Source organism: Prionailurus bengalensis, chromosome B1 (assembly GCF_016509475.1).
Source record: "Prionailurus bengalensis isolate Pbe53 chromosome B1, Fcat_Pben_1.1_paternal_pri, whole genome shotgun sequence".
In the NCBI taxonomy this organism is placed as follows: domain Eukaryota; kingdom Metazoa; phylum Chordata; class Mammalia; order Carnivora; family Felidae; genus Prionailurus; species Prionailurus bengalensis.
This window is the reverse complement of record NC_057344.1, coordinates 201,940,623-201,966,182: the sequence shown is the minus strand read 5'-3', so window position 1 is coordinate 201,966,182 and position 25,560 is coordinate 201,940,623. Positions and strand designations below refer to the sequence as shown.

Genomic DNA, 25,560 nt, shown 5'->3' with positions numbered 1-25,560 from the left:
TTTCATTGTGAAAAAAATTTATTTATCTCACCTTTTCCCAGCCAAGTCAATGGCTTTGGTAGTTTGCACAAAGATTCCAAAAACTGGCTTTCAATGCTTGTTTTCCAGGCAAACGAACTTTATCACAAGCTAGAGCCCTGCTCTCAGTTCCTGTGAGCAGTGCTCTGAGGACCTCGGCCAGAGGTCCTCTAAGCCTGGAAGATGCTCCCTGCTATCAGTTTGGGGCCCACCCCGGTCAGCGCCAGGCTGTCCTCCCCAAACCCTCCAAGCCATGCAAATATCACGTGCAGTTGTGGCAGAGAAGCTCCTGAAATGCCTGACTAGATCAAAAAAGTTTATCTCAGAGTCAGCCAAGACTCACAGTACCTAGATCTCATCCTTTAGTCTAGGTTGCTCACCAGACACGTTACACGATGTGCACCAGTTTACAGGCCACAGAAAAATTACATTTCTGAAAGAAAAGAAACAACCAAACAAAGAAAATGAAAAGAACGCAGCTCTCCTGCTCCGAGCTGACGGACTGCAGAATCCCAAAACGCAGACATCACCGCTCTCCGTGCCCAACAGCCCCCGATCTCACCGGGGGCCCTCTCAATCTGATCCAAAGCGGTGGCGTCCACATCCCTGAAGGGGGTCTGGCTTCTTGCGTCAGCAACTGCAGCCAAGTAGCGTCTTCTCTCTTGCAGAACTCCGACCTCAAGTTTCTTTCATGGGTTCCCCAAATTCCAGGAAGCATTAAAAAAAAAAAAAAAAAAAAAAAAAAAGCAAAAAAAAGTTATTTTGGAACTTTAAAAACACAGTAACATCACAGTAACGAATATGACCACACAGCAGCTTACAATCTAGACCCTATTCCTTTACCTTAAGAGTACTTACCTATAAGCTGTCTTTTTGAAACGGAATTCACCTAATAATCATAATCATACCCGCATACGTAATACTGAAACCATTTCCCCAGAATGATGCTGGAGATTTAGTGTTTAACATAGTGAAAGTATAAAAAAATAAGAGAGAGAAAACCAAACATTCTCGATTACAGCCTCTCCAAGCAGTCAGTCTAGAGTACGTCCGAGTGGGGAAATTGACGGTCACAACTGAAATTCTAAGACTCGCATATCCGGAGTCAAACGAACTCAATCAACCACCCGTGCAAAATGCTGTGAGGTCTGGGGGCCTGGATGGCTCAGTCGGTTAAACTACCGGCTCAGACCAGGATCTCACCGTTTATGAGTTCCAGCCCCACGTCCCGCTCGGCACTGACAGCACAGAACCTGCTTAGGATTCTCTCTCTCTCTCTGGCTCCCATCACATGCTTTCTCTCTCTCAAAATAAACAAACACAAATTTTAAAAATGCTGTAAGGTCATCGGAAGCGCTCCAATATCACAGCACCTGCAAGTTTCCGTCCTGTAGTTGGTTTCACGCTTCTCTAACTGGCCCCCTCGTCCTTCGTTCGCCCGACGGCCTACGCTTTCACCCCAGGCCCCTCCTGCCTGCAACTGCTTTACTACAAACGATCGTCACGTTTCACAACAACGTACTAACTGCTTTCTTCTGATTGCCAACGTAAAAGCGCGACCCTGTGTCTGCCCCCCACCCCGTGCCCCCTCCGCCCGACACCTACCCGCGCCCGCGTCCTTCAGGAGAAGCCGCAGCTGTCGATCTGGCCGTGGAGCTCCACGATCCTCCGCCCCATCCGCGCCACCTCGGCGGCCTTCCTCTCCGCCTTCTCGTACAGCTTCAGCACCCGCTCCTCCGCCTCGCCGCTCCCGCAGCGGCCCTGACCCACGGCGCCCTCCACCGAGTCCACCTCGCTCTGCAGCCGGTCCAGCAGGATCCCCACCTCCAGCAGCTTCAGGCGGGCCCGCAGGTGCGCGCGCACGTGCTCGCGCTCGAGGGCGGCGCGCGCGGGGCTCCGGGGGCGGTCGCGGGGCTGCTCGGGCGCCCGCCGCTCGTCCGCGCCCTCGGGCCACATCGCGCCGCCGCCGCCCGGCCGGCCCCGCGGGCCGCTCACCGAAGCCAGGACGCCGGCCGGCCGGCCGCGAGCGCCAGGTGCGGGGCCGAGTTCGGCGGGAGCGCCTCCGTGACGAGCAACAGGTTCCCCCAACTTGGCGCAGCAGAGACGGCGTCCAAAATGGAGCCCCAGCCGTCTGGCAGAGCTGTGCTCACGTGCGGCCCTTTTACGACACGAGGGAGCTCCTTTGCGGCCGCGCGGCCCCGGCGCCGCGCTCCGTCCGCGGTCCGTAGGTCCCGGCATGCCGAGGGCGCGGGGCTGGGTCCTGAGGCTCGGCGGTGTAGACGTCGGCTTCTTTGCGCCCGTGTGGCGCGCAGCGCGGTCCGGGGACGGCGCTGACTGCGTTGTACTCTTAGCTGCTTAACGTTCTCAGTCGTGAGTAGCCGAATTGGGTCGGCACTGCTAGAATCCTTTAGTGCAGCGGACTACGGGGGGGGCGTGCTGAGCGTCAGGGGTTTGGGTCTGGGCCGGCCGCCACCCGCCCTGGCCTCCCGGGAGGTGGCTGCCTCCGACGCTCCCTGCCTGGCCCTGCTCTCCATGCCGCCCAGCCCAGCCTCCGCCCGGATTTTTGCTCGAAGCGTAGGTTTCATTCTGCCTTGCGTTTTGTTTCCAAGTCTGCGCCTCGCTTTACCCGGACTGTAGTGTAGGTCTGGGTGCACACTGTTTACTCAGCCCCGCCTGGCGCGCAGTGTGTCCTTGGGCAGTAATTCTGCAGAACTGATTCTTCATCAGATCATATAAGCCCGTCCTTAAGGCAATAGACCCTGGGGACAGGTTCTTGGTTCAGCTTCCCCACAGCCCTCACCTGCCGTGGCACACAGCAAGAGCTCAATAAATGTTGCTTTAACGTTATTTCCCAACATTTTTTACACTGTTTTTTTAAATTTTTATTTATTTATTTTTTTTAAATTTTTTTTTACACTGTTTTTTTTTTTTAAATTGAAGCGTAGTTGACACACGATGTTTCAGGTGTATAAAGTAGTGATTTGGCAGCTCTATACGTTATGGAATGTTAACTACAAGTGTGGTTAACGTATTGACAGATATTTTAATTTTTTCTTTTTTAAAGTTTATTTTTATTTTGAGAGAACGAGACAAGAGCAGGGGAGGGGCAGAGAGAGGGAGAGCTTGATGTGGGGCTCAAACTCACAAACTGGGAGATCATGACCTGAGTTGAAATTTATGGTCAGTTGTTTCATTAAAATTTTTTTAACGTTTGTTTATTTATTTATTTATTTATTTATTTATTTATTTATTTTTTCAACGTTTTTTATTTATTTTTGGGACAGAGCGAGACAGAGCATGAACGGGGGAGGGGCAGAGAGAGAGGGAGACACAGAATCGGAAACAGGCTCCAGGCTCTGAGCCACCAGCCCAGAGCCCGACGCGGGGCGAACTCACGGACCGCGAGATCATGACCTGGCTAAGTCGGACGCTTAACCGACTGCGCCACCCAGGCGCCCCTAACGTTTATTTTTTTTGAGACAGAGAGAGACAGAGCATGAATAGGGGGAGGGTCAGAGAGGGAGGGAGACACAGAATCAGAAGCAGGCTCCAGGTTCTGAGCTGTCAGCACAGAGCCCGACGTGGGGCTTGAACTCACCGACTACGAGATCACGACCTGAGCTGAAGTCGGATGCTTAACCGACTGAGCCACCCAGGCGCCCCTATAGTCAGTTGTTTCAACTCACCTAGCCACACAGGTGCCTCTTAACATTTTAATCTTTGAGATCACCTCCTAGCCAGAGAAAATTCTACTTTATAACTTAAAGGGTTTATGGGGGGGACATGTGATTAGATGTGTGCCCGAATAATCCCCCTTTTGCCATATAATGTAATGTAATCACAGGACTAATACCAGGTATCACAGCTCATGAGGACTGGTATTAAAATTCTGCCTACCACAGGCTTCTAGGGATCCGAAGGGCATGATCTCACAGCAGCCAGATATGACCAAAGTAGCAGCAATTAGGCCTAGAGAGCTAAACATAAGAATTGCTTGGCTTTTGGTACATGAATGGAACGGAATAAAATACAGAGAAAACCCGCTAAGTTTTGGAGGCAGCCATGTTAGCAAAAATGCTGCCAACTTGGATGAAGAAAGACTAGGACTCTCCAAAATGTAGAAAGGTTTCCTGGCTCCCAATTTTTCTACTAGCAGAAAGCAGGCTCAGTAGCCAAAACGGACGTATTTTTCAATTCCCTCCTCCGAAGTGGCCAAGGAGTGTGATGGAAAAGGAAGAACGCGACCCACTTGCAACCCACTCGGAGAGCCCAGACAAGTGTGCAGAACAATGAAGAAGGGCGGGGTTAGCAAACTACAGCCCTTGAACAAAGAAAGCTTTTCACATATCTAAAGAGTTGTTACACACACACACACACACACACACACACACACAAACTGACCCACAAAGCCTAAAAAAAATGAATAATCTGGCCCTTTACCAAAAAAAGTGTGCCAGTACCTGCACTAGTGAACCGTTTTTAGGTTCCAGGACCAAGGCCTAATCAAGGAATATTCCTTATCCTTAACAGTGAGAGACCAGACAGTATTTGCCTACGGCACATCAACATTGCTGTAAGTCATCAGCTGCTGTAATTCGTCCTTACATAGGGACGCTATCCTGTCTCGTCACCACTGCGTTGGTCTCTGTGCGGGTGTTATAGATTACATGTTTGTGTTTGCCCCCAATTCATAGGGCAAAATCCAAGTCCCCATTTAAATGGTATGTGGGGGCGGGGCCTTCGGGAGGTAATTAGGCCTTGAGGGTGGAGCCCCCGTGATGGGATGAGTGCCCTTCAAAGCGGAGACCCCAGAGAACTAGCCTCTCTCTCCTCCCTGTGAGGCTACAGTGGGAGGGCAGCTGGTCCACCAGCCAGGAGGAGGGCTCTCACTAGATGCCAAATCCTCCAGTACCTTGATTGCGGATTTCCGGCCTCCAGAACTGTGAGAAACGGTTTGTTGTTTTAAGCCACCCGGTCTATGGTATTTGTCATGGTAGTCTGAACAGAGAAAGTGGGCAAGAACAGGTATTTTAAAAAGTTCATAAGCCTCTGTGCCACAGAAAAGCTGATGTGGGTCACAGGATCCCAGACTTCTAGCTGGATGGCATGACTGGAAGAAATTTGGGAGGATCCTTAGAGGAGGATGAGGAAATTTTACATGAGTAATTGGCAAGGAGACAGATTGTGGCAGATCGTACAAAAGATCCCAGTTCTCCACCCCTTCCTGCCTCCTCGTCCTTTGCCTTGTGTCTTGCTTTGGCCAGTGAAATGTTAGCAGACGTGACACAAGCACATGCTCGAGGTGTGCTAACGTGGTTGGGCCGTCTTCACTCTGGTCTCTGCTACGAGAACAGGCCGGCTTCTCTTACTGGTCTCAGGAAGAAGAGGGGAGGAACACTTGACCAAGGTGCCCTAGACAGGCCCAGCTTAGGCCAGCTGGCACCACAGACACATTACTTAGCTAGTCTGGATCACCCAAGTCCCAGCCAAGGTGCAGGCCCTTGAGGAATGTTTATTGTCACCGGGACCTAGGGTGGTTTATGCAGCAAAAGCTAATGGGTCCATTCGATGTGAAGCCTGTCTAGGTTAGATTATGGTCCCAGATAAATTAAAATGCCAAACTCTTTTTCCTCCATATTTTTACTCCATCCAGTCTTGATTGGAGGAATCTCACTCAGATGCCCAGATGTTCGGTTGTTTTTTTTTGTCTTTAGAAACTTGGGCCTGGGGTGCCTCGCGGGCTCAGTCAGCAGAGTGTTGACTCTTGATCTTGGGGTCCTGAGTTTAAGTCCCACATTATGCATAGAATCTACTAAAAAAAAACAAAACACTTTAGAAACTTGGGCCTGGAGTATCTTCTTCAGGAAGTGGTATTCAGCCCCTTTGCACCTCCGAAGCTTCTTCCATATTCCATGTTCACTCTGAACCCAGTCTCTTCCGTGTGTTGTTTTTCGGGATATCACAGCACCAGACTTACAAATTCTAGAAAATATAAATCGGTCGTCACTACAGACGCTTTTAGTATCACTCCCATATGTAAAAATGATGTTTCCAAAACTTGTACGTTTTACAAGCAAGATCACGCTGCTGCTGCCATCTGCAGACTGCATTATGCTACATCAGAGAGAGGGATAGAATTGACAGAAGAGAAAGGAACAAGTCCTGGATTCCGTCTTTTTCCAGTGCGATCCGTTCCCAGATTGATCCACAATCTGTGAACCCAAAACCCACTTGGGAAAGGTCTTCCATCAAGTGATGATTATTGCACGGTGAGTCTGTTTCACGTAGCCAGCAACAGAATGACTTGTAAAGAGAATTTATTTCTATCAGAGCGAATGTAGAAGATTTGGTAAGTTCCAATCACCATTTAACACTTCTCGTCCACGACAACTGGCCAAAGCACAGATGTGTGAGTGGATAAAACCTTCCAGATGACCCCAGTCGCCACCTGACTGCAGCTTCATGAGACACCCTGAGCTTGAACTGCCCGGCTGGGTTGCTCCCAAATTCCTGACCCACAGGAAGAGCAAGAAATAAATGGCTGTTGTTTTAAGCCACTAAGTTTTGAAGAGATTGTGTACATAACAGCAGATCACTTGAGGAGGTGCTGGTCTCTAGAAATGGTTACTCCTGAGACACAGTGTCAAACGTGGGCATGAGTGTGGCACTGGGCAGTGGGCAGGGGCTGGGAAGATGTTGAAGAGACAGAGAAAGCTGAGGCTCTAGTGAAGGTTTTCAGTGAAGGCTGAAAACACAGGATTCTGGAGGAAAGGGGATCTTTGTTACACAGCAGCAGAGAACCTGACAATCTACAGAAAATGTGTACCTAATGAACTGAATGGCCAAACTAAGGACACGTGAGGGCGGTGTTCGTAGTAGAATGTAAGAGGAAGAAACAGCCGTTAAATACAAAAGAGCCAGCAGTTGGTTGAACGTCCAACTCTTGATTTTGGCTCAGGTCATGGCCCCAGGGTCATGGGATCGAGCCCTGCATTGGGCTCTGTGCTGAGCATGGAACCTGCTTGAGATTCTCTCTCCCTCTGCCCCTCTCCCCCACTCATATGCACGTGCTCTCTCTCTAAAAATAAAAGATAAGAGAGCCAGGACTTGCTGGGTTTGCTGGGTTCTCATTCCCAGCCTCTCTGGATGGCAAACAGTGCTACCATTTAGGAAGGGCTCTGAACAGAGCTCAAATCCACGCTGCTGTCAGGAGAATATGGTTTAAAGATGAAACCCAAAAGCACGATTAGAAATCCTCCGTTAAAACCTCAGGAAGATTTATGGTGTTACCTCACAGAGCCTTTCAGACACAAAAAAGGCCTTCTGAGGATCTTGAAGGCACGCCTCATGCATCTTCTCTTGCAAACGACAGGATCTCTAAGAATCTGAAGGACACTGTCCCTGCAAATACCACTGGAAGCCCAACGTAGAGTGAGGTAGAGTGAGTTTTGTGGATGTGGCTTTCATGGGTATGTTAATCAATCACGAATAAATAAGAAGCACTGTTTCAGAAGGAAGCACATCAGTTTGAGTTAAAGGAAGACATACCACAGAAAATGAAAAGGGGGTCTTGGAACCCCAAATTTCTGCAGGCAAGAAGCAACCGGAAGAAACTACTCGGATTCAGTCCTGAGCTACATCTGAAAAAAGGAAAGATGGTTCAGAGGTTGGGACCGAGGGCCCAGAGGGTGGAGCCAGATTCCCAGAGAATTGTTCCCAGAGAGTAAGACTGGGCCCTGATGGAGGAACTGGGAACAGAGCCCTGCTGCATCTCAGAACTGCTGCAGACTGGTGATGGCCACTTGCTGTTTCCCCTCTTTTGGGTCATGTCTGTAGCAGTTGGGTGATGCTGGTCCCACCACGGTGGGTGTATGGGGCAGACAGTGCCTCTCACCAGTGTGCAGCCTGCATATGGAGAAGCAGTTCTCAGGGGCTGTCCCTGGGGAGCCTCTCCCATCCTTGGGTCTGATCTCGATGACCAGACCGTGGACCTTGGGCCTCAGCCTGCTGACATAATGCAGTAAGACTTGGAGGCTCTTAGGGAAAAGTGTGAGTGTGGGTTTCCATAGGGAGGAGCGTCACTGCTGTGGCCAGAGGGACGGGCTGCATTCTCCAAAGATGGCCACCATGGCATTTCTGGTTCAACGTGCTCTTCTAGAACCTTGCCACGTCCCTATCAAGGGGAGGAATCTACGTCCCCTGTCTTGGAATCTGGATGGGCCTTTGTGGCCACCTAAGAGAGTATGGCCCAAGTGATGCTATGACTCCCGGGACCAGCTGAAAAAAAGACACTGCAGCTTCTGCGTGGCTCTCCTGGTACATGCAGTTTTGGAGTCCTAAGGTCTCAAGAAATCCAACTACCCAAAGCCACCACAACTGGAGAGACCACTGGAAGAGAGCCAAGGAGATGCCCAGGAGCCCAGCTTTTTGGTTTTCTGAGTCCAGGCACCAGACATTGAAGGGAAGAAGCATTTGAGAAGAATCCAACCCCAGCCTCCACCTGACAGCCCAAAATGCTGAGCTGAGTCCTCCAAATTCTTGACCTACTCAATTTTAATACATGTGTTTTTTTATTTGAGAGAGAGAGAGAGAGCATGCACACATGCAGGGAGGGGCAGAGGGAGAAGGAGACAGAGAATCCCAAGCAGGCTCCAAACTCAGTGTGGAGCCCAATGCAGGGCTCGATCTCACAACCCTGGATTATGACCCGATCCGAAACCAGGAGTCGGATGCTCAGCCGACTAAGACACTCAGGGGCCCAGACCTATTCGATTTTAGATTTGTTGTGTAGCGAGAGATCACCACGACAGAGTGCAAGAGGCTGCGGTTTGGTGAAGGCTTGAAGTACCTTCTGCCACAAAGCTGAGTCCGTTTTCTCTGGCTGTGGAGCTCATCACCAACTTGGCGGCGTGAAAAAACACGCGCCGATTATCTCACGCTTTTGAAGGCAGAAGTCCAGCATGGCGCGAGTCTCTGCTGGTGTCAGCTGGGCTACGTTCCTTGCTGGAGGCCCCGGGGAAGAAACCATGCTGAAGCTCCTTCAGGTTGTTGGCAGAATCCAGTTGCTTGGGTTTGGAGGACCGGGTTCCTGTTTCCTTGACACGTGGCTGCCTCCATCTTTAGGCCAGCGACGTGCATCGAATCCTTCTTGTGCTTTAAGTTGCCTGGATTTCCTCTTAAGCTCCAGCTCTCTGCTTTGAAGGGTCCACAGGCTTACACGGGACCCACGTGGCGAATTACGTCTGCAAAGTCCCTTTGGCCTTGTAATACAGCGCGTTTGTGGAAGCAGCACCGTGTGCGGAGATCGCGAGAGGCAGAATTCTGATAACGGAAGTTGAGCTTGAAGAATCCCAGGCAATCGGGCGTTGGTTTTGCTCTGCTTAACCTGCCAGTGACCCGCCACCCACGTAACTCAATAGTCAAACACCGCGGTGTGTGACCTGGAACAGAGGGAGGAGCAACACGGGCACGAAGCGCCACGTGATCGAGGAAGCCCGTTCTTCCAACTCCTTGGGACATAGGAAGCCCCTCTGTGTGGACCGCCTCCCCTCTAAACGCTCCTGACTTCGTTGAAAGCAAATCTCGAGGGGCAGCATCTCCATCCCGCACGTCTTAGGGAGTCTCCGTTTCCCTCTTCGTGTTCATCCGCTGTATGAAAAAGTTTTGTTACAGAGGATTTTCTTACCCCCTCAGCCTCCCATTACCCTCCAGGCTGGGTGGAGGAGGGCAGCTTTGTTAGGGTGGAGGAGGGCAGCTTTGTCAAGGGACTGTGAAGGAGCTCAGGTTTCCCAGGGGTCCAGGAGAGCAGGCCGGCACTGAAGGAGGAGTCAAGGGGCAGAAGGGGCAGAGGAGCAAGATGACAGGCAGAGTCGGCCAGCAGAGCACGGAATCCAGATGTCCATCTGGAACAGACTCAGTGAAGACAACACGTGCCAGCATCCCAGGTCTCTGAATGGTCAACGCACGGCGGGGCTGTTACTTGTAGATGGACTGTACCTGCCCACCCACGGCTTAGCTCAGACGGGTAACCAAGTGCTTTCAGGGCGGGGGTGTGGTGGGGAATGGCAGGGGGCTAACCCAAGTGCACGAGGAATTCTGACCTGTGAGTAAAAGCGCTGTGGATGTGGGACCAGGCTCACCAAAGCTACCACTGGAGCAGAAAGCAGAAAAATGGTACACGGCTCTCGCAACCAGAAAGCTGGGACTCCGTTTTTATCTGTGTTTCTGGTCATCATCCCTGGAAGTACTTGGAAGGGGTTGATAGGAACATTGGTGCATGAACCTGTATCGTTCCGTCAGGTATTTCATAGAAAAGTTGGGTTGATCCAGGAGAAGGGAAGGACACTCATGATGGGCTGCCGAGAAGACACAGGCAGCCTAGAAGGCGGCAGAGCCCAGCGTGGGGGGCAGAGCATCCTAAGACAGGCCACGGCGGGAGCCCCTCAGCTGGGCTGGAGGTGGCCTGGCACAGAGCTCAGGACTCTGGCTGGGGAGGGAAGGCGAGGAGGGGATCTGGGCGGGGGCAGGGGGGCGGGCACTGGGCTGCAGATGGCAGGCGCTCCCCAGGGAAACGATGGCAGTGCTGTACCTCCTTGCTCCCTGGCTTGAGAAACCTCAGGAGGGAAGAATTCTTGGGGTGTCCCATGCTTCTGGTCGGTTACCAGAGGCCACAGAGCCCCTCGGTTCTGCGAAGGATGGAAAGAGGCTTTGCAGCAGTGAGCGCAGAGAGGGCCGAGGGGGGGGAGGGGGGGGCCTGGCCATGTTTCCCACAGCTGGAGAGGGCGCCACCTCCCCGGGTGCGGCCACCAGCACAGGACACGCCTTCCCGTCAGCCGGCTTAAGAAGGGAAGACCCTGCCTTGAACCTGCGCCTGTCCATCCACGTTTTTCAGGAGTTCTGTGTACACACAGTTTCCACTTCTTACCTGCTTCAGGCTGGACTCTGTCCCACCTCTCAGCTGCAGCGGGGCTATTCGGGCAAGGACAGGAGCCCTTAACAGGCAGCACAAGGCCAGTGCGGCTGGAGGAAACTCCAGCGGCGGCAGGAGGCGGCCAGACAGCGCAGGGGCCAGGTCATGTGGGTCTACCGCCTCGGAAAGCCTTGCTAGGTCAAGGGCAGGAAGCGACTCTCCTCCGGAGCATCTCCCCTCCCCTTCTCGGGAACCTGTGCCTCCCCCCAGTGGGGCTGACCAGCTGACCGATGCCTTTGCCGGCTGCCCACAAGCAGTCCGACAGCACCCTCTCCTGGCTCCACTTGCCACCGACCCTCCAATCCGCTTGGAGCCCGCGTCAGGGACTCGGTTCTCACTGCAACACGCTCCTGATCTCCGGCTCCCCCAGCCATCGTCTCCAGCCACCGTCTCCAGCCAGAAGACGGCAGGCAGGCCCCGGGGAAAGCACAAATCTCCTGTCCTCCTCCCGGGTGCCTGCTCTGCTCCATCCTTCGGTCCTCCATTCAGTTCGCTGCTCAAATGCTGCCTCCTTGGGAGGCCGGACTTCCCTGGCCTAAAACAGCTCACACCTCTGACCCTGCTCGGACTTTTCTTCAGAACACGGGGCACGGCTGGACAACAGGGCACAGGTTTGCTTGCTTGTTGTCCGCTTCATCCACCAGAAGGAGGTTAAGGGCAAGACACTGTCCCCCTTTCCTGTTCTGTTTCAGAGTACCTGGCAGGAGACTGAGCACGCTGTATCTGCAGTGTTTTGTCGTAGGTCTTCTCCGCCACGTCTCATCTCTTGTGTTCCTAGTTCAGGCTGTGGAGCACATGATGCAAGGATGTCAAACAGATGTACTTCCAGGCCAGAGCCCGGACAAGCAGATTCCACGAGGAACCTTTCCTGCTGTAAGAACTGTGCTTGCTGACCTGCCCTTCCCAACTGTGGGTTTATGGAGCGCCTTCTGAGCCACAAGGAGTTTACTGCATTTGATGACGAGGATAGCACGGCACACAAGATAACCCTGAGAAACGTTTTTTATTATCTGTTTCCTGGCAAAGTTGCAGGGCTTTGGTTTATTTGGGCAAACTTACAAATGCTTATTACATACATTGTTTTAACCTCAAATGGACGGGGGGTGGGGGTGTGTGTGCTATTGAAATGAGCGTAACCAGACAATTAACAGCCCATGAAATGGTTCTGGCCCTGTTCAGTTTAAGTCCACAGCTCCTTCCTGGGACCATTAAGGCACATCCCTCTTTCCAGGCCTCAGAGAGCCGGAAATGCACTACCGAGAGCCGTCCGTGAAGCTGAACCTTAAGCCAGACCACAAACAATATGTAAGAACACAACCACAAATCAGACTCTGCCGGGTTGTCCAAGCTCTCCCAAGAGTTCACGTTACATGCGCCAAATACTGCGACTTAATTTCAGAGGGAAGCCTTGTTGGTGTCACAGAGAAATGACAAGTTCTGAACTTGTCGCCACCACTTCCCATCCCTTTTCTGGTGGCACTTTCCAGCGAAGCAGGCGCAACTCCTTCGGCAACTCTGCTCTTTGACAACCGACACGGTGTCTTCCTCGGCCCAGACTTTCCAGCAGCGATTAGGTCACATGAGAGAGAGTCAAATGCCCAGAAACAGAAAAATGTAAAACATCGAGAAATTCCAAGCATAAAAACATGACCACCTCATCAGTTTACAATCGAGACTCAAAACTGCTTTGAGAACCTCTCCCCAGTAAAAGTTCTCCGCAGAACTAGATACATTTGGCAATCTATAACCACACCGTGGTCACCACACAGACTAACATGCGGATTTAACAGTATACGTAGAAACGACGTCTACAGAAAAACAAAGAAGTGAGAACAACAGGTTCTCGGGTTTCAGCTTTTCCAGGGCGTCAGCGGACCGGTCACCCAGAGTCTGACGGTGAACCTATTGGACAATTGGGAGAAATTTATTATCAAGACGTTGCCTGTGAGAATCGTAGAGCTCTCGATCGACAACCACTCTGTTCAAGGTCTGGCACTCAGAGATCTGGCCAAACTCTAGCATGGCTTCCCCATCTTAAGGCTGTGACCCCAGCCCTCCCTCAAGTGCCTGCGAGGGGTGGGGGGAAGGTCAAAGTTGCTGGGAAAATTTACTGTTTGTTCCAGCCAAAACCTACCGATAGGCGGAGAAGCACTAGGACCCCCTCTTAGAGTAGCTACCTTATGGAAGGTCTGCACTTATAAAGGCTCTCCGCGTGCTCTGAAACGTAAATCTACTACCCAAAACTGTCTCCTCAAGGACGGGAAAGCCATCTCTTTGCCCTCCCATTCTCCGCAGGGGTGTAGGGAGATAGGGTGCCCGAAAGGTTCAGCTGGCACCTGTGCGCCCGTCACAAAGATGAGAGTTTGCTTCTCTGAATACGCTCCAATTAGCAAATCCAGATGGCTTCGTCACACGGACCAAAGCCGTCTTTTTAGCCTTCAGTGCCTTCCCCCCCGCACAATCTCATCTTTAAAAAGTCCGGCGCGGGGAAGCCGACTTCAGTTCACGCTGGATTATCTCCCCTGCTGCAATAGTTCCCACTCACTAAGATCCATCCTTACCGCTTCGACGAGCGTCCAGCTTTCTCTCTGACACCTGTAAGAGTCCACTGTCCCGGGATAAACCGTGAAACTGCGCATGCAGAATGCCGCTTCTCGCAGAAAAGGGTCAAGCGAAACGCTCCGCACTCCCGGCAAAATTTTGAACTATTCAGTACTGGTCTGCCGTTTCCCACTTTAAAATTCTCCTCTCCTCCCCCGTAGTTTGCTTTACGGCCTAGGGTTTCCTTGGTTCCCGCCCCCCGCCCCCCGCCCCCAGCCAGTAGGCAGCCCTACACCTTTTCTTGTTCTACTTGCTACCAATAACCTTCACGTGTCATTTTTAAGAACGCCAAATCACTTCACCAACCGACAAGCCCGACCCTCGGGGCCTGCCCCCCCACCCCGTTCCCCCTCCCCGGCGCGCAGCCCTCCCCCCCGCCCCCGCCCCGGCCGACACCTACCCGCGCCCGCGTCCTTCAGGAGAAGCCGCAGCTGTCGATCTGGCCGTGGAGCTCCACGATCCTCCGCCCCATCCGCGCCACCTCGGCGGCCTTCCTCTCCGCCTTCTCGTACAGCTTCAGCACCCGCTCCTCCGCCTCGCCGCTCCCGCAGCGGCCCTGACCCACGGCGCCCTCCACCGAGTCCACCTCGTTCTGCAGCCGGTCCAGCAGGATCCCCACCTCCAGCAGCTTCAGGCGGGCCCGCAGGTGCGCGCGCACGTGCTCGCGCTCGAGGGCGGCGCGCGCGGGGCTCCGGGGGCGGTCGCGGGGCTGCTCGGGCGCCCGCCGCTCGTCCGCGCCCTCGGGCCACATCGCGCCGCCGCCGCCGCCCGGCCGCCCCCGCGGGCCGCTCCGCCGGGTCTGGAGGCCGGCCGGCCGCGAGCGCCAGGTGCGGGGCCGAGCTCGGCGGGAGCGCCGCCGAGGCGAGGGGCGGGCTCGGAGTTTTGTCTCCTCTTAAGCAAAACTTTCCCCCAACTTCTCCCCTTAAAGAGCGAAAGCCACGTCCCACTTGGCCTCCCCGCCGCCCACCAGCGCCCGGCGCCCTCGCAGCCCCTTTCGCGACAGAGCCAGAAGCCCTTTACGGCCACGCCCCCTGGGCTCCCCCGCCGCGTGCTTGGGGGGTGGCGCGCGCGCACGCGCGCAGTTGTGTACCTTCGCCTCTCCCGGTCGTGGCTCTTCTCTGTCGAGGACCTGGGGTCAGGTCTTCAGGAGGTAGGGGTTTCGCGGCATAGGTTTTAACCCTTGCAAAAATGAGTTTTCGGCCCCAGAGATGCACTTTCCCGGAACACCGGGCTGCAGTCGGCCCCCCCCCCCCTCCCCCGCCCCACCACCCTCACTTTGTCCCCACACTGCTCTCAAGGCCTGCCACCCAGCAGGGTTTCCATAATTTTTTTTCCCTTACACTATCTGGGGGAGGGGGGAACGGGGGAGGCGATAAGTGGGTGACTTTATGTTCTAGGCCTGTGGCCCCCCGGGACGGGCTAAAAGGAAAGACTGGGGGATCCTGCCTGCCTGAGTGCTGCCTGTTTGGGACTGAGCTTTCCAGTGATCAGACGGAGCGAGTAGGTCCACTTCTGAAAGCTGTCAGGGTCATTCAAAGGATTAGGGGGGAAATGGCGTCGAGGCCCATTGCAGACTTGATGAAACCATCGGACGGTGGCAAATGGTATTGTTAGTAGACCGTGTGTCTCTGGTGGTTGTGGGCAAAGCGCTGGAATTAGATCCCGGATTTGGACCCCAGCTTCCTGATATGCTGGCTGGGAGACTTTGGGCAAATCTCAAGCCTGAAAAGGGCTGCTGGTGCTGGGTTGCAGGCGGCCGGGTGCAAGGACAAGAGAGAGGCACGGAGGAACTAAGGGTGGCCCCCAGCTGGCAGCCAGCAGGGAAGCAGGGACCTCAGTCCTACAACAGGAAAGAACTGTATTCTGCCAACACCGTGAATGAGCTTGGAACTAGTTCCTTCCTAGGGCCTCCTGGTCAGTCACCCGACCCCTTGATTTTGTTCTTGCCAGACCCAGAGCAGAGAAACCTGCTAAGGTCTGACATTCAGAACGCTGATAATAAATTGTATTGATTTGAGCCGCTAGACTTGTGGTAGTTTCTTATAGCATCAGTAGAAAACTAGTGTCGGAGAGGTCTGGTTGTGAGTGGGGCTTGGAACTTAGTCCACAGGACGTTTACATGAAGTGAGGAAAAAGTCAGTCGTGAGCCTAAGGATGGGGGAAAGTGGATAAAGATCCTTCAGGACTTGTCACAACCTTATTATCCTTTGAGCTCTGTTCATACAATTTAGAGTCTCTCCCTTCCGTGTGCGGGCTTAACTTCCCACTCTGATTAAGGTTCCTTTGATAAACATAAGATTTTAGTTTAAAAAATATTTTGGGGCTGGGGCGCCTGAGTGGCTCAGTCGGTTAAATGTCCGACTTCGGGTCAGGTCATGATCTCGCGGTTCGTGAGTTCGAACCCTGCATCGGGCTCTGTGCTGACAGCTCAGAGCCTGGAGCTCGCTTTGGATTCTGTGTCTCCTTCTGTCTGCCCCTCTGCTGCTTGCACTCTGTCTCTCGCATTGTCTCAAAAATAAATAAACATTAAAAGAAATTTTAAAACATATCTTGGGGCACCTGGGTGGCTCAGTCGGTTAAGTGTCCGACCTTGGCTCAGGTCATGATGTCACGGTTCATGGGTTGGAGCTCCAAGTCAGGCTCCGTGGTAACAGCTCGGAGCCTGGAGCCTGCTTTGGATTCTGTGTCTTCCTCTCTGTCTGCCCCTCCCCTGCTAGTGCTCTGTCTCTCTCTCTCTGAAAAATAAACACTAAAAAAAATTTTAGAATAAAACACAAAATCTTTTAAAAGTGGGGTGCCTGCGTGCCTCCGTCATTTGAGTATCTGCTCCTGATTTTGGCTCAGGTCATGATCCCAGGATTGTAGGATCAGCCTTGTGTCTGTGCTGGTAGCGTGGAGCCTGCTTGGGATTCTCTCCTCTCTCTCTCTCTCTCTCTCTCTCTCTCTCTCTCTCTCTCTCTGTTCCTCTCCTGCTCACATGCTTTCTCTCTCAAAATAAATAAACATTAAAAGAAAAAAATTATTTTTAATGTTTATTCACTTTTGAGAGACCGAGAGAGAGCATGAGCAGGGAAGGGGCAGAGGGAGGGAGACACAGAATCCGAAGTAGGTTCCAGGCTCCGAGCTGTCAGCACAGAGCCCGACGCGGGGCTCGAACTCACAAACCGTGAGATCATGACCTGAGCCAAAGTCAGACGTTTAACCGACTGAGCCCCCCCGGCTGAATGCTCTAGTGTTTAAAACAAATTTGAGGTTGGGGCGCCTGGGTGGCTCAGTCGGTTGAGCGTCCGACTTCGGCTCAGGTCATGATCTCGCGGTCCGTGAGTTCGAGCCCCGCGTCGGGCTCTGTGCTGACTGCTCAAAGCCTGGAGCCTGTTTCAGATTCTGTGTCTCCCTCTCTCTCTGACCCTCCCCCGTTCATGCTCTATCTCTCTCTGTCTCAAAAATAAATAAACATTAAAAAAAAAATTAAAAAAAAAATAAAACAAATTTGAGGCGAAATTCATGTAATATATAACTAAATTTCCATAAAGTGTACAATTCAGTGATATTTTGTGTATTCACAGTGTTATACTACCGCCAGCTTTCTCTAGTTCTAAAATTTTTTCAATGCTCCCCCAGTGCCACTCAGTGATCGCCCCGCAGCCTCCCTCCCCTCACCCCCTGGCCACCATCAGTCTCCCTTCTGTCTCCACGGATTTGCCTGTTCTTGGTATATCATACGCACTCCTCTGCTGAGGCTTCCACGATATACCACAGAATGGGTGAGTTTAAACAACAGAGATGTATTTTCTCCCAGTTCGGGAGGCTGGAAGTCCACGGTCAAGGTGTTGGCAGATTTGGTTTCTTCTGGGCCTCTGTCCCTGGCTCGCACGCAAATGGCCACCTCGCCACTGTGTCCTAGCATGGTCTTTTCTGTGCTCACTGAGCATCCCTGGTGTCTCTTCCTCTTTCTGTAAGGACACCAGTCCTGTTGGCTTAGTATTCCACCCCTGTGACCTCATTTCACCTTTATTACTTCTTTAAAGGCTACTATGATCTGAATGGTGTGTCCGCCCCACCCACCCCTGCCAAATTCGTATGTTGAAATCCTAAGGCCCGATGTGATGGTGTTAGAAGGGGGGCCTTTGGGAGGGCTTAGGTCATGACGGTGGAGCCCCCCCTGACTGGGATTAATGCTCTTATAAAAGAGACCCCCACGGTACTCCCCAAAGCCTTGGCCTTCTCCTTGTGCCCTGTGAGGGCTCAGCAAGAAGTCCCCGGCTGCTATCAACCAGGAAGAGAGCCCTCACCAGAGTTCAGCCATGTGGGTGTCTTGATCTTGGATTTACAGCCATTTTTGTTTCTAGAAACCTTGCTAAACTCTACTACGAGTGCTGATGATTTATCGTTAGATTATTTCAAATCTACGAACTGTGAGAAATAAATTTCTGTTGCTTATAAGCACCCCCCCCCCCCCCAGTCTGTGGTATTGTGTCACAACAGCTACAATGGACTAAAACAAAGGCCCTGTCTCCGAACACAGTCACGATGGGGATTAGGATGTCAGCATACAAATTTGGGGGAACACAGTTTGGTCCATAACATCATATACAAGGAATAGCGGCGCCTGGGTGGCTCAGCTGGTTAAGCCTCTGACTTCGGCTGAGGTTATGATCTCACGGTTTGTGAGTTTGAGCCCCACGTCGGGCTCTGTGCTGACAGCTCAGAGCCCGGAGCCTGCTTCCCATTCTATCTCCCTCTCTCTCTGCCCCTCCCCCACTTGTGCTCTGTCTCTCCCTCTCAAAAATAAACAAACATTAAAATAAATAAATATATAAAAGGGATCATACAGGGGCGCCTGGGTGGCGCAGTCAGTTGAGCGTCCGACTTCAGCCAGGTCACGATCTCACGGTCCGTGAGTTCGAGCCCCGCGTCAGGCTCTGGGCTGATGGCTCAGAGCCTGGAGCCTGTTTCAGATTCTGTGTCTCCCTCTCTCTCTGCCCCTCCCCCGTTCATGCTCTGTCTCTCTCTGTCCCAAAAATAAATAAACGTTGATAAAAGGGATCATACAGAGGCACTGGCTGGCTTGGTGGGAAGAGCATGCGATTCTTTTTTTTTTTTTTAATTTTTTTTTAACGTTTATTTATTTTTGAGACAGAAAGAGACAGAGCATGAACAGGGGAGGGGCAGAGAGAGAGGGAGACACAGAATCTGAAACAGGCTCCAGGCTCTGAGCCGTCAGCACAGAGCCCGACGCGGGGCTCGAACTCACGGACTGTGAGATCATGACCTGAGCCGAAGTCGGATGCTTAACCGACTAAGCCACCCAGGCGCCCCAAGAGCATGCGATTCTTAATCTCGGGGTGATGAATTAGAGCTCCACATTGGTGTAGAGATTTACTAAAAAAAATAAACTTAAAAAAATTTTTTAAAAAAAGAATGCTACACTGTGTGGCCTTTTGTGTCTGGGTTTTTTTCACTTTGCATAATATTTTCGAGCTTCATCCAAGTTGTAGCATGTATCAGCACTTGATTCCTTGTTCGGGCCAAAAAGTATTTCACGAACGTGACACAATTTGTTTATCTGTTCATCCATTGGTGGCCACTGGCGGTGTCTCTACCCTTTGGCTAGTATGAGTGATGCTGCTCCAAACATCCTTGTACAAGTTAATATTTTAATTTTGATGAAGACAAAATATCAAGGTTTCCTTTTATGCTTCCCCCCCGCCCCCCGGTTTTATTTTAAGAAATGCTTGGGGCGCCTGGGTGGCCCAGTCGGTTGAGCATCCGACTTGATCCGTCATGATCTCACGGTTCGTGGGTTCGAGCCCCGCGTCGGGCTCTGTGCTGACAGCTCAGAGCCCGGAGCCTGCTTCGGATTCTGTGTCTCCCTCTCTCTGTGCCCCTCCTCCGCTCCTACTCAGTCTCTCTCTCAAAAATAAATAAACATTAAAACAAATTTAAGAAAAGAAGAAATCCTTGACCACCCTGAGGTCATATACTCTCTTCTAAAAGCCTTGATGTTGGTTTTCTCATGGTCGTGGGCAATCCACCTAGAAACACAGTTCGAGGCAGGGATCTACTAGCGGTTTTCCCCCCGTTTGTGCCCAGTTATCCCGGCCCTGCTTACTGAATATTTTATCCATTTCGTCTGCTCTGCGATGTAACAGCTGTCAGGTGTCAACTCTGTCAATTCGTCGCATGTCTGCATTCTGTTCCATTAGTCTCCATCTTTGGGCTGTTACTCTAGTGACTTAATTACTTTATACTAAGTAGGCTTTGTAGTAAGTACCGATATCTGGTTAAGCAGGATAAGCCTCCCCGCCCCCCCCCCCCCCCCATCTGCTTCTGCTTCTTTGGGAATGTCCTGGCTTTTCTGCTTGTTCTGACTTTGAATTCCTTGTTTAAGTTTCACCAGGACAACCAGACCCACCTGATGAGACTTCTTCGATGCACTGGGCCAATTTGGAAAAGAATCAGAATGCCTTCTGTTGAGCTGATCAAAGGAACACCAAGGATTGCCAACAGTCACCAGAAGCCGGATGGGACAAGGAAAGATTCTCTCCTTGAGACTTCAGAGGGAGCATGGCCCTGCCAACAGCTTCATTTCTGATTTCTATCCTCTTGAACTGTGAGAATGGATTTAAGCCACTTTAAGCCACTCTTAAGCCACCGCTTTAAGCCACTCAGTTTGTGGCAATTACAGTATTCTTAGGAAAATAATACACCAAGCAGCGCCTGGGGGACTCAGTGGGTTGAGCGTCCAACTTCGGCTCAGGTCGTGATCTTGTGGTTTGTGAGTTCGAGCCACGCGTCGGGCTCTGGGCTGACAGCTTGGAGCGGAGCCTGGAGTCGGCTTCGGATTCTGTGTCTCCCTCTCTCTGCCCCTTCCCCACTCATGCTCTGTCTCTCAAAAATGAATAAACTTTAAAAAAAATTAAGAAAAAATAACACACCATTAAAAAACTGTTTTGATCCTATTACAAATGACATATTTTATTATTATTATTTTTTGAGAGGTAGGTTTTTTTTTAAAATTTTTTTTAACGTTTATTTTTGAGACAGAGAGAGACAGAGCATGAGCAGGGGAGGGTCAGAGAGAGAGGGAGACACAGAATCTGAAACGGGCTCCAGGCTCTGAGCTGTCAGCACAGAGCCCGACGCGGGGCTCGAACTCACGGACCATGAGATCATGACCTGAGCTGAAGTCGGCCGCTTAATCGACTGAGCCACCCAGGCGCCCCGAGGTAGGTTTTTTTTTAAGTTTATTTATTTATTTTGTGAGGGTCGAGTGAGGGGCAGAGAGAGAGAGAGAGAGAACCCCAGCATGGGGCTGGGTCTCATGAACTGTGACATCATGATCTGAACCCAAATCAAGAGTTGGAGGCTGAACCAGGCAGGCACTCCAGAGGTAGTTGGGTTTAATTTTTATTTACTTATTTTTAAAATTGCGGTATAAATAACACAGTGTTCTGTTAGTTTCAGGTGTACAAAATAGTGATTCAACAATTGTGTACATTACTCAGGTGGCCATCACGGTAAGTGTGCTCATTAATCCCCTTCATGTAACCCCCCCATCCCCCCCCCCCCACCTGCCCTCTGGCAACCACCAGTTTGTTCTCTGTAGCGGAGAGTCTGTTTTTTGTCTCTTTTTCCTTTGTTCATTTGTTTTGTTTTGTTTCTTCGATTCCACATATGAATGAAATCAACTGGTATCTGTCTTTCTCTGGCTGGCTTATTTTGCTTAGCATCATACACTCAAGTTCCATCCCCGTTGTTGCAAATGGCAAGACTTCATTCTTTTTTATGGCTGAGTAATATTCCATGTGTATGCCTGCCACATCCTCTTTATCCATTTATCTATGCACGGACTAGAGGACACCTTGTAGAAAATGCATTTTCTCTTTCTGGTGCATGGGAGCACTGCTGACTTTCATGTTTCGATTTCGTTTCTAGACACCTTGCTAAGCTCTCCTACTAATACTAACAACTGAGATTCTTTCAAACCGATGATGTTTAGAAAACCATCATTAGAGGGGCACCTGGGTGGCTCAGTTGGTTGGGCGTCCGACTCTTGATTTCGACTCAGGTCATGATCTCACGGTTCGTAAGTTTGAGCCCTGTGTCCGCTCTGTGCTGACAGCTTGGAGTCTGCTTGGGATTCTCTCTCTCTCAAAATAAGTAAATAAACTTAAAAAAAAAAAAACAACTATTATTAGGGGCGCCTGGGTGGCTCAGTCGGTTGGGCGGCCGACTTCGGCTCAGGTCATGATCTCGCAGCTCGTGGGATCGAGCCCCGCATTGGGCTCTGTGCTGACAGCTCAGAGCCTGGAGCCTGCTTCGAGTTCTGTGTCTCCCTCTCTCTCTGCACTTCCCCCGCTCTCACTCTGTGTCTCTTTCTCTCTCAAAAATAAATAAACGTTAAAAAAAACTATCATGAGAATATAATGGTTAATAGCTGTGGTAGTTTAAAAAACATGCCCACAAGTTTTTTGCTTCTTTTCTCCTCATGGTTCTGCCCCTTGGTTAGTTATGAGTTATAGGCAGAGACTGTACTGGGGGAGTTGTCTCACAAGGTCATCTTTATTTGTACAAGTAAGAAGATTGTGAAGAATAATTTCCAGAGCCTGACTCCCTATTAGGGTTTGGGATGAATATCCGGAGGGGAGTTTTAACGTTATAATGAAATGGAGGTAACTGTCGGGCACTTCTGGCACTTTCTGATCTTCTGAGCAGTTGTCTTTTTAAATGTTTCTTTCTCGGGGCGCCTGGGTGGCTCAGTCGGTTGAGCATCCGACTTCGGCTCAGGCCATGATCTCGCGGTCCGTGAGTTCAGGTCCTGCGTCGGGCTCTGTGCTGACAGCTCAGAGCCTGGAGCCTGTTTCGGATTCTGTGTCTCCCTCGCTCTCTGCCCCTCCCCCGTTCATGCTCTGTCTCTCTCTGTCTCAAAAATAAATAAACATTAAAAAAAAAAATGTTTCTTTCTCTGTTCCATCAGTCAGTTAGTTTGTTTCTAAAGGGTAAGCTTGACTGTTGGGCAGAAGCTTCTGCTAGAAGTTTCCTGAGTTTGGGGGAGGGGGTCAGACCTGTGACAGAACTCGATTACCCTCCGGGACTGTGGACGGGGTCGCTGCCAACAAACGAAACAGCAGAAGTGATGGCCTAGCGCCAGTGACCGTGAGCTGTAGAAGGACCGTGTCTTTCATCTGTGGTCCTCTGACTGGGAGAACCCCCTGGGGGGATGCCAGCTGCCCCATCTTGAGCCTCCCCAAGGGCAGCACACAGCGTGTCTGTGTCGAGGCCACGGGCAGGAGTGCACAGCGCCCGGCTGAGCCCATTTAGCCCCTCCTGGTCTCCGTCTCCAGGAGGAGCTCCTTAGGGAGGCTCTTGACTTCTACCCTCCCGGGCCACAGATGAAATATGTACCCTTCCAGGGGAGGGCAGCTTCCGAAGCCTGTTTCCTGCGGCCGCAGGGCGCAGGGCTCAGGAATTCTGACAGAGGTTGAGCAGCCATGGGATTCAGCACACCCTGCTTGGAATTTCTTTGCCAGTATAATTTCTTCAAAACCCCAGGATGTTTCCTGTCCGTTTTCTTGCAGTCAGTTCCACTGTGCGTGTAATTACAGCCACCAATCTGGTGAAGACTAGTTGTTTTTTTTTTGTAAATGAGTCTCTGTGCTATGTCCTTCCCCTAGCCTCTCGACTCAGTGGTGCCCAGGTGGAGCCAGTGGCTTTGATAGGAAGGTGGCAGTCGTAATTTGGTCTTCACCGCTTGGCCGGCACCTGCTACCTGGGGAAGAACCTTTAGAGAAAGAACATGCTTGAGAGAGACTTTAGGGCCTCAGGCTTGTCTCATCTGTAAGATGGCTTCTTCTGGAGACAACGCTTGTCTTTTTAAGAAAATTTAATTTATACATATATATGTAATTTTTAAGTTTTTATTTATTTTGAGAGAGAAAGAGCGCGCGAGCGGGGGAGGGGCAGAAAGAGAGTAAGAGAGAGAGAACTCCACGCGGACTCCGCACCATCAGCACAGAGCCCAATGCAGGGCCCGAACTCACAAACTTTGAGATCATGACCTGAGCCTAAACCAAGAGTCAGACACTCAATGACTGAGCCTCACGCCCAATGTGGGGCTTGAACTCAGGACCCCAAGATCAAGAGTCTCACGCTCTACTGACTGAGCCAGCCAGGCACCCCTGGAGCCATCTCTTAAAACTGTTTCAGTTTGGGATGCAGAAACCCCTGCCATTTTTTTGTTTTGTTTTGTTTTGTTGAAGATTTTCCTTTTTTTTTTTTCCCTATATGAAATTTATTGTCAAATTGGTTTCCATACAACACCCAGTGCTCATCCCAACAGGTGCCCTCCTCAATACCCATCACCCACCCATCCCTCCCTCCCACCCCCCATCAACCCTCAGTTTGTTCTCAGTTTTTAAGAGTCTCTTATGCTTTGGCTGTCTCCCACTCTAACCTCTTTTTTTTTTTTCCTTCCCCTCCCCCATGGGTTTCTGTTAAATTTCTCAGGATCCACATAAGAATGAAAACGTATGGTATCTGTCTTTCTCTGTATGGCTTATTTCACTTAGCATCACACTCTCCAGTTCCATCCACGTTGCTACAAAGGGCCACGTTTCGTTCTTTCTCATTGCCGTGTAGTACTCCATTGTGTATATAAACCACAATTTCTTCATCCATTCATCAGTTAACCCCTGCCATTTTCAACCCCAAATGACCAGTAGAGGTGGCCTCTCAGGTCTCCTTCGAAGAAGCTACTGTAGGAAGCACACTTCACAACCTCCGGCTGCCACTTCTTTGGTTCTGCCATGGTGGTCATGCCAAGGCCATGCCCATCTGCCCTCAGCCTGCACTCAGGACTAAATTTACCATGCTGGGGGCGCCTGGCTGGCTCCAACCCTAAAGCGTGCAACTCTTAACCTTGGGGTTGTAAATTTCAGCCCCACGCTGGGTGGAGAGATTACTTAAAAAAAAAATCTTTGAATTTACTATGCCCATCACCCCATCTGTCCCATTGATGAACCTAGTAGAAATCAGCCTAGGGCGCTATTCTTAGGACAAGTTTCCCATAATGCTCTCCAGCTCAGACACTCTTCTGGTCCTGTAGGAACTGGTGGGCCATTGCCTGGCTCCCTGCCCTCCGCCCCACCCTTACCCATTGCCAGCCTGTCCCCAGAGAACTCTGCCACGTGGTCCTCAGGCCCGTGAAGGGAAAGCTGCTCGCTCCTCTCGTGCCTCGGTCAGGACTTGGGGCCGGCCTTCTCCCCTGGCCATTGTCACGGCACTCCTCGTCCTTCCTCTTGTCTAAAGCGGCGTTCCTTTAGAGGGCTTGCTGCTCATCCGACCGCCCTCTCCACCTCCCCACCGCTGCCACCCTCCAACTGCTCTCCCCCATCCAATCCCCCTCGTTCGTTGCACACTTCGGCACCCAGCTCCTGGCTCCTTTCCGCCCCGTGTCCTGCCAGCATCCTGGGCAAGGTCCGTGGCCATCCCACACGGGGGCCCCCGTGCCCTCCTCACATCTGATGGGCTCTCCTTGATGTCCCTTGGCTGCTCATTCCCGGGGGTGACTTGGGGTTTGTTATTGCCCCAAACCGGCTCCAAGTCCTTGCTCAGCCCTCCTCCTTTCTGACCATGTCCCCATCCTCCTGGGTGACATGTGTACTATAGTCTCCAACACCTTTTTTTTTTTTTTTTTAAACTCACCGACCCGTCAATTCACATTAACAGCGGCTTTCTCCTGCTCTGCATTTCTGCACTTATCCCTTCAGTGTTTACCATTCACTGCTCTAACAATGTCCTCGTCAAAACCCTAATCTTTTATTCCTGGTTTCCTTCCCCCAGCTTTACCCCAGTATGGAAACTGCAGCCCTTGATCAGCTGAGTGCCGCTAGGAACCATCGCCAAGAGGCTGCAGGAAAGCCCAGGGCTTGGGGGAGTCTAGTCGCAGCTGGTGGTAAAGAAATGTCTTC

General features: G+C 51.5%; 2 protein-coding genes and 1 long non-coding RNA gene across 4 annotated transcripts; 1 reads left to right on the top strand and 2 right to left on the bottom strand.

Annotated features, from left to right (window-relative positions):
* Nucleotides 1-2,377, bottom strand: LOC122479071 (putative MORF4 family-associated protein 1-like protein UPP). The gene is made up of 2 exons (XM_043573020.1): nucleotides 1,624-2,377; nucleotides 1-704 (listed from the first exon to the last, which is right to left on the bottom strand). Exon 1 carries the CDS (start codon nucleotides 2,254-2,256, stop codon nucleotides 1,639-1,641), a length of 618 nt encoding a protein of 205 aa, XP_043428955.1. The 5' UTR covers nucleotides 2,257-2,377; the 3' UTR covers nucleotides 1-704; nucleotides 1,624-1,638.
* LOC122479073 lies at nucleotides 2,276-25,560 on the top strand. Of its 2 annotated transcripts, none has more exons than XR_006296224.1 (4): nucleotides 2,276-2,388; nucleotides 19,980-20,201; nucleotides 21,050-21,108; nucleotides 25,433-25,560. It is a non-coding gene; the product is annotated as an uncharacterized LOC122479073 (long non-coding RNA). The 2 variants fall into 2 exon arrangements; XR_006296223.1 differs by lacking the exon at nucleotides 2,276-2,388 and adding an exon at nucleotides 14,939-15,502.
* Nucleotides 11,972-14,587, bottom strand: LOC122479072 (putative MORF4 family-associated protein 1-like protein UPP). Its single transcript, XM_043573022.1, has 2 exons — nucleotides 13,989-14,587; nucleotides 11,972-12,889 (listed from the first exon to the last, which is right to left on the bottom strand). Exon 1 carries the CDS (start codon nucleotides 14,337-14,339, stop codon nucleotides 14,004-14,006), a length of 336 nt encoding a protein of 111 aa, XP_043428957.1. The 5' UTR covers nucleotides 14,340-14,587; the 3' UTR covers nucleotides 11,972-12,889; nucleotides 13,989-14,003.

What these genes read in the sequence shown, in the direction of transcription:
- LOC122479071 (XM_043573020.1), bottom strand. Translation starts at nt 2,256, where the DNA reads ATGCCGGGACCTACGGACCGCGGACGGAGCGCGGCGCCGGGGCCGCGC.
- LOC122479072 (XM_043573022.1), bottom strand. Translation starts at nt 14,339, where the DNA reads ATGTGGCCCGAGGGCGCGGACGAGCGGCGGGCGCCCGAGCAGCCCCGC.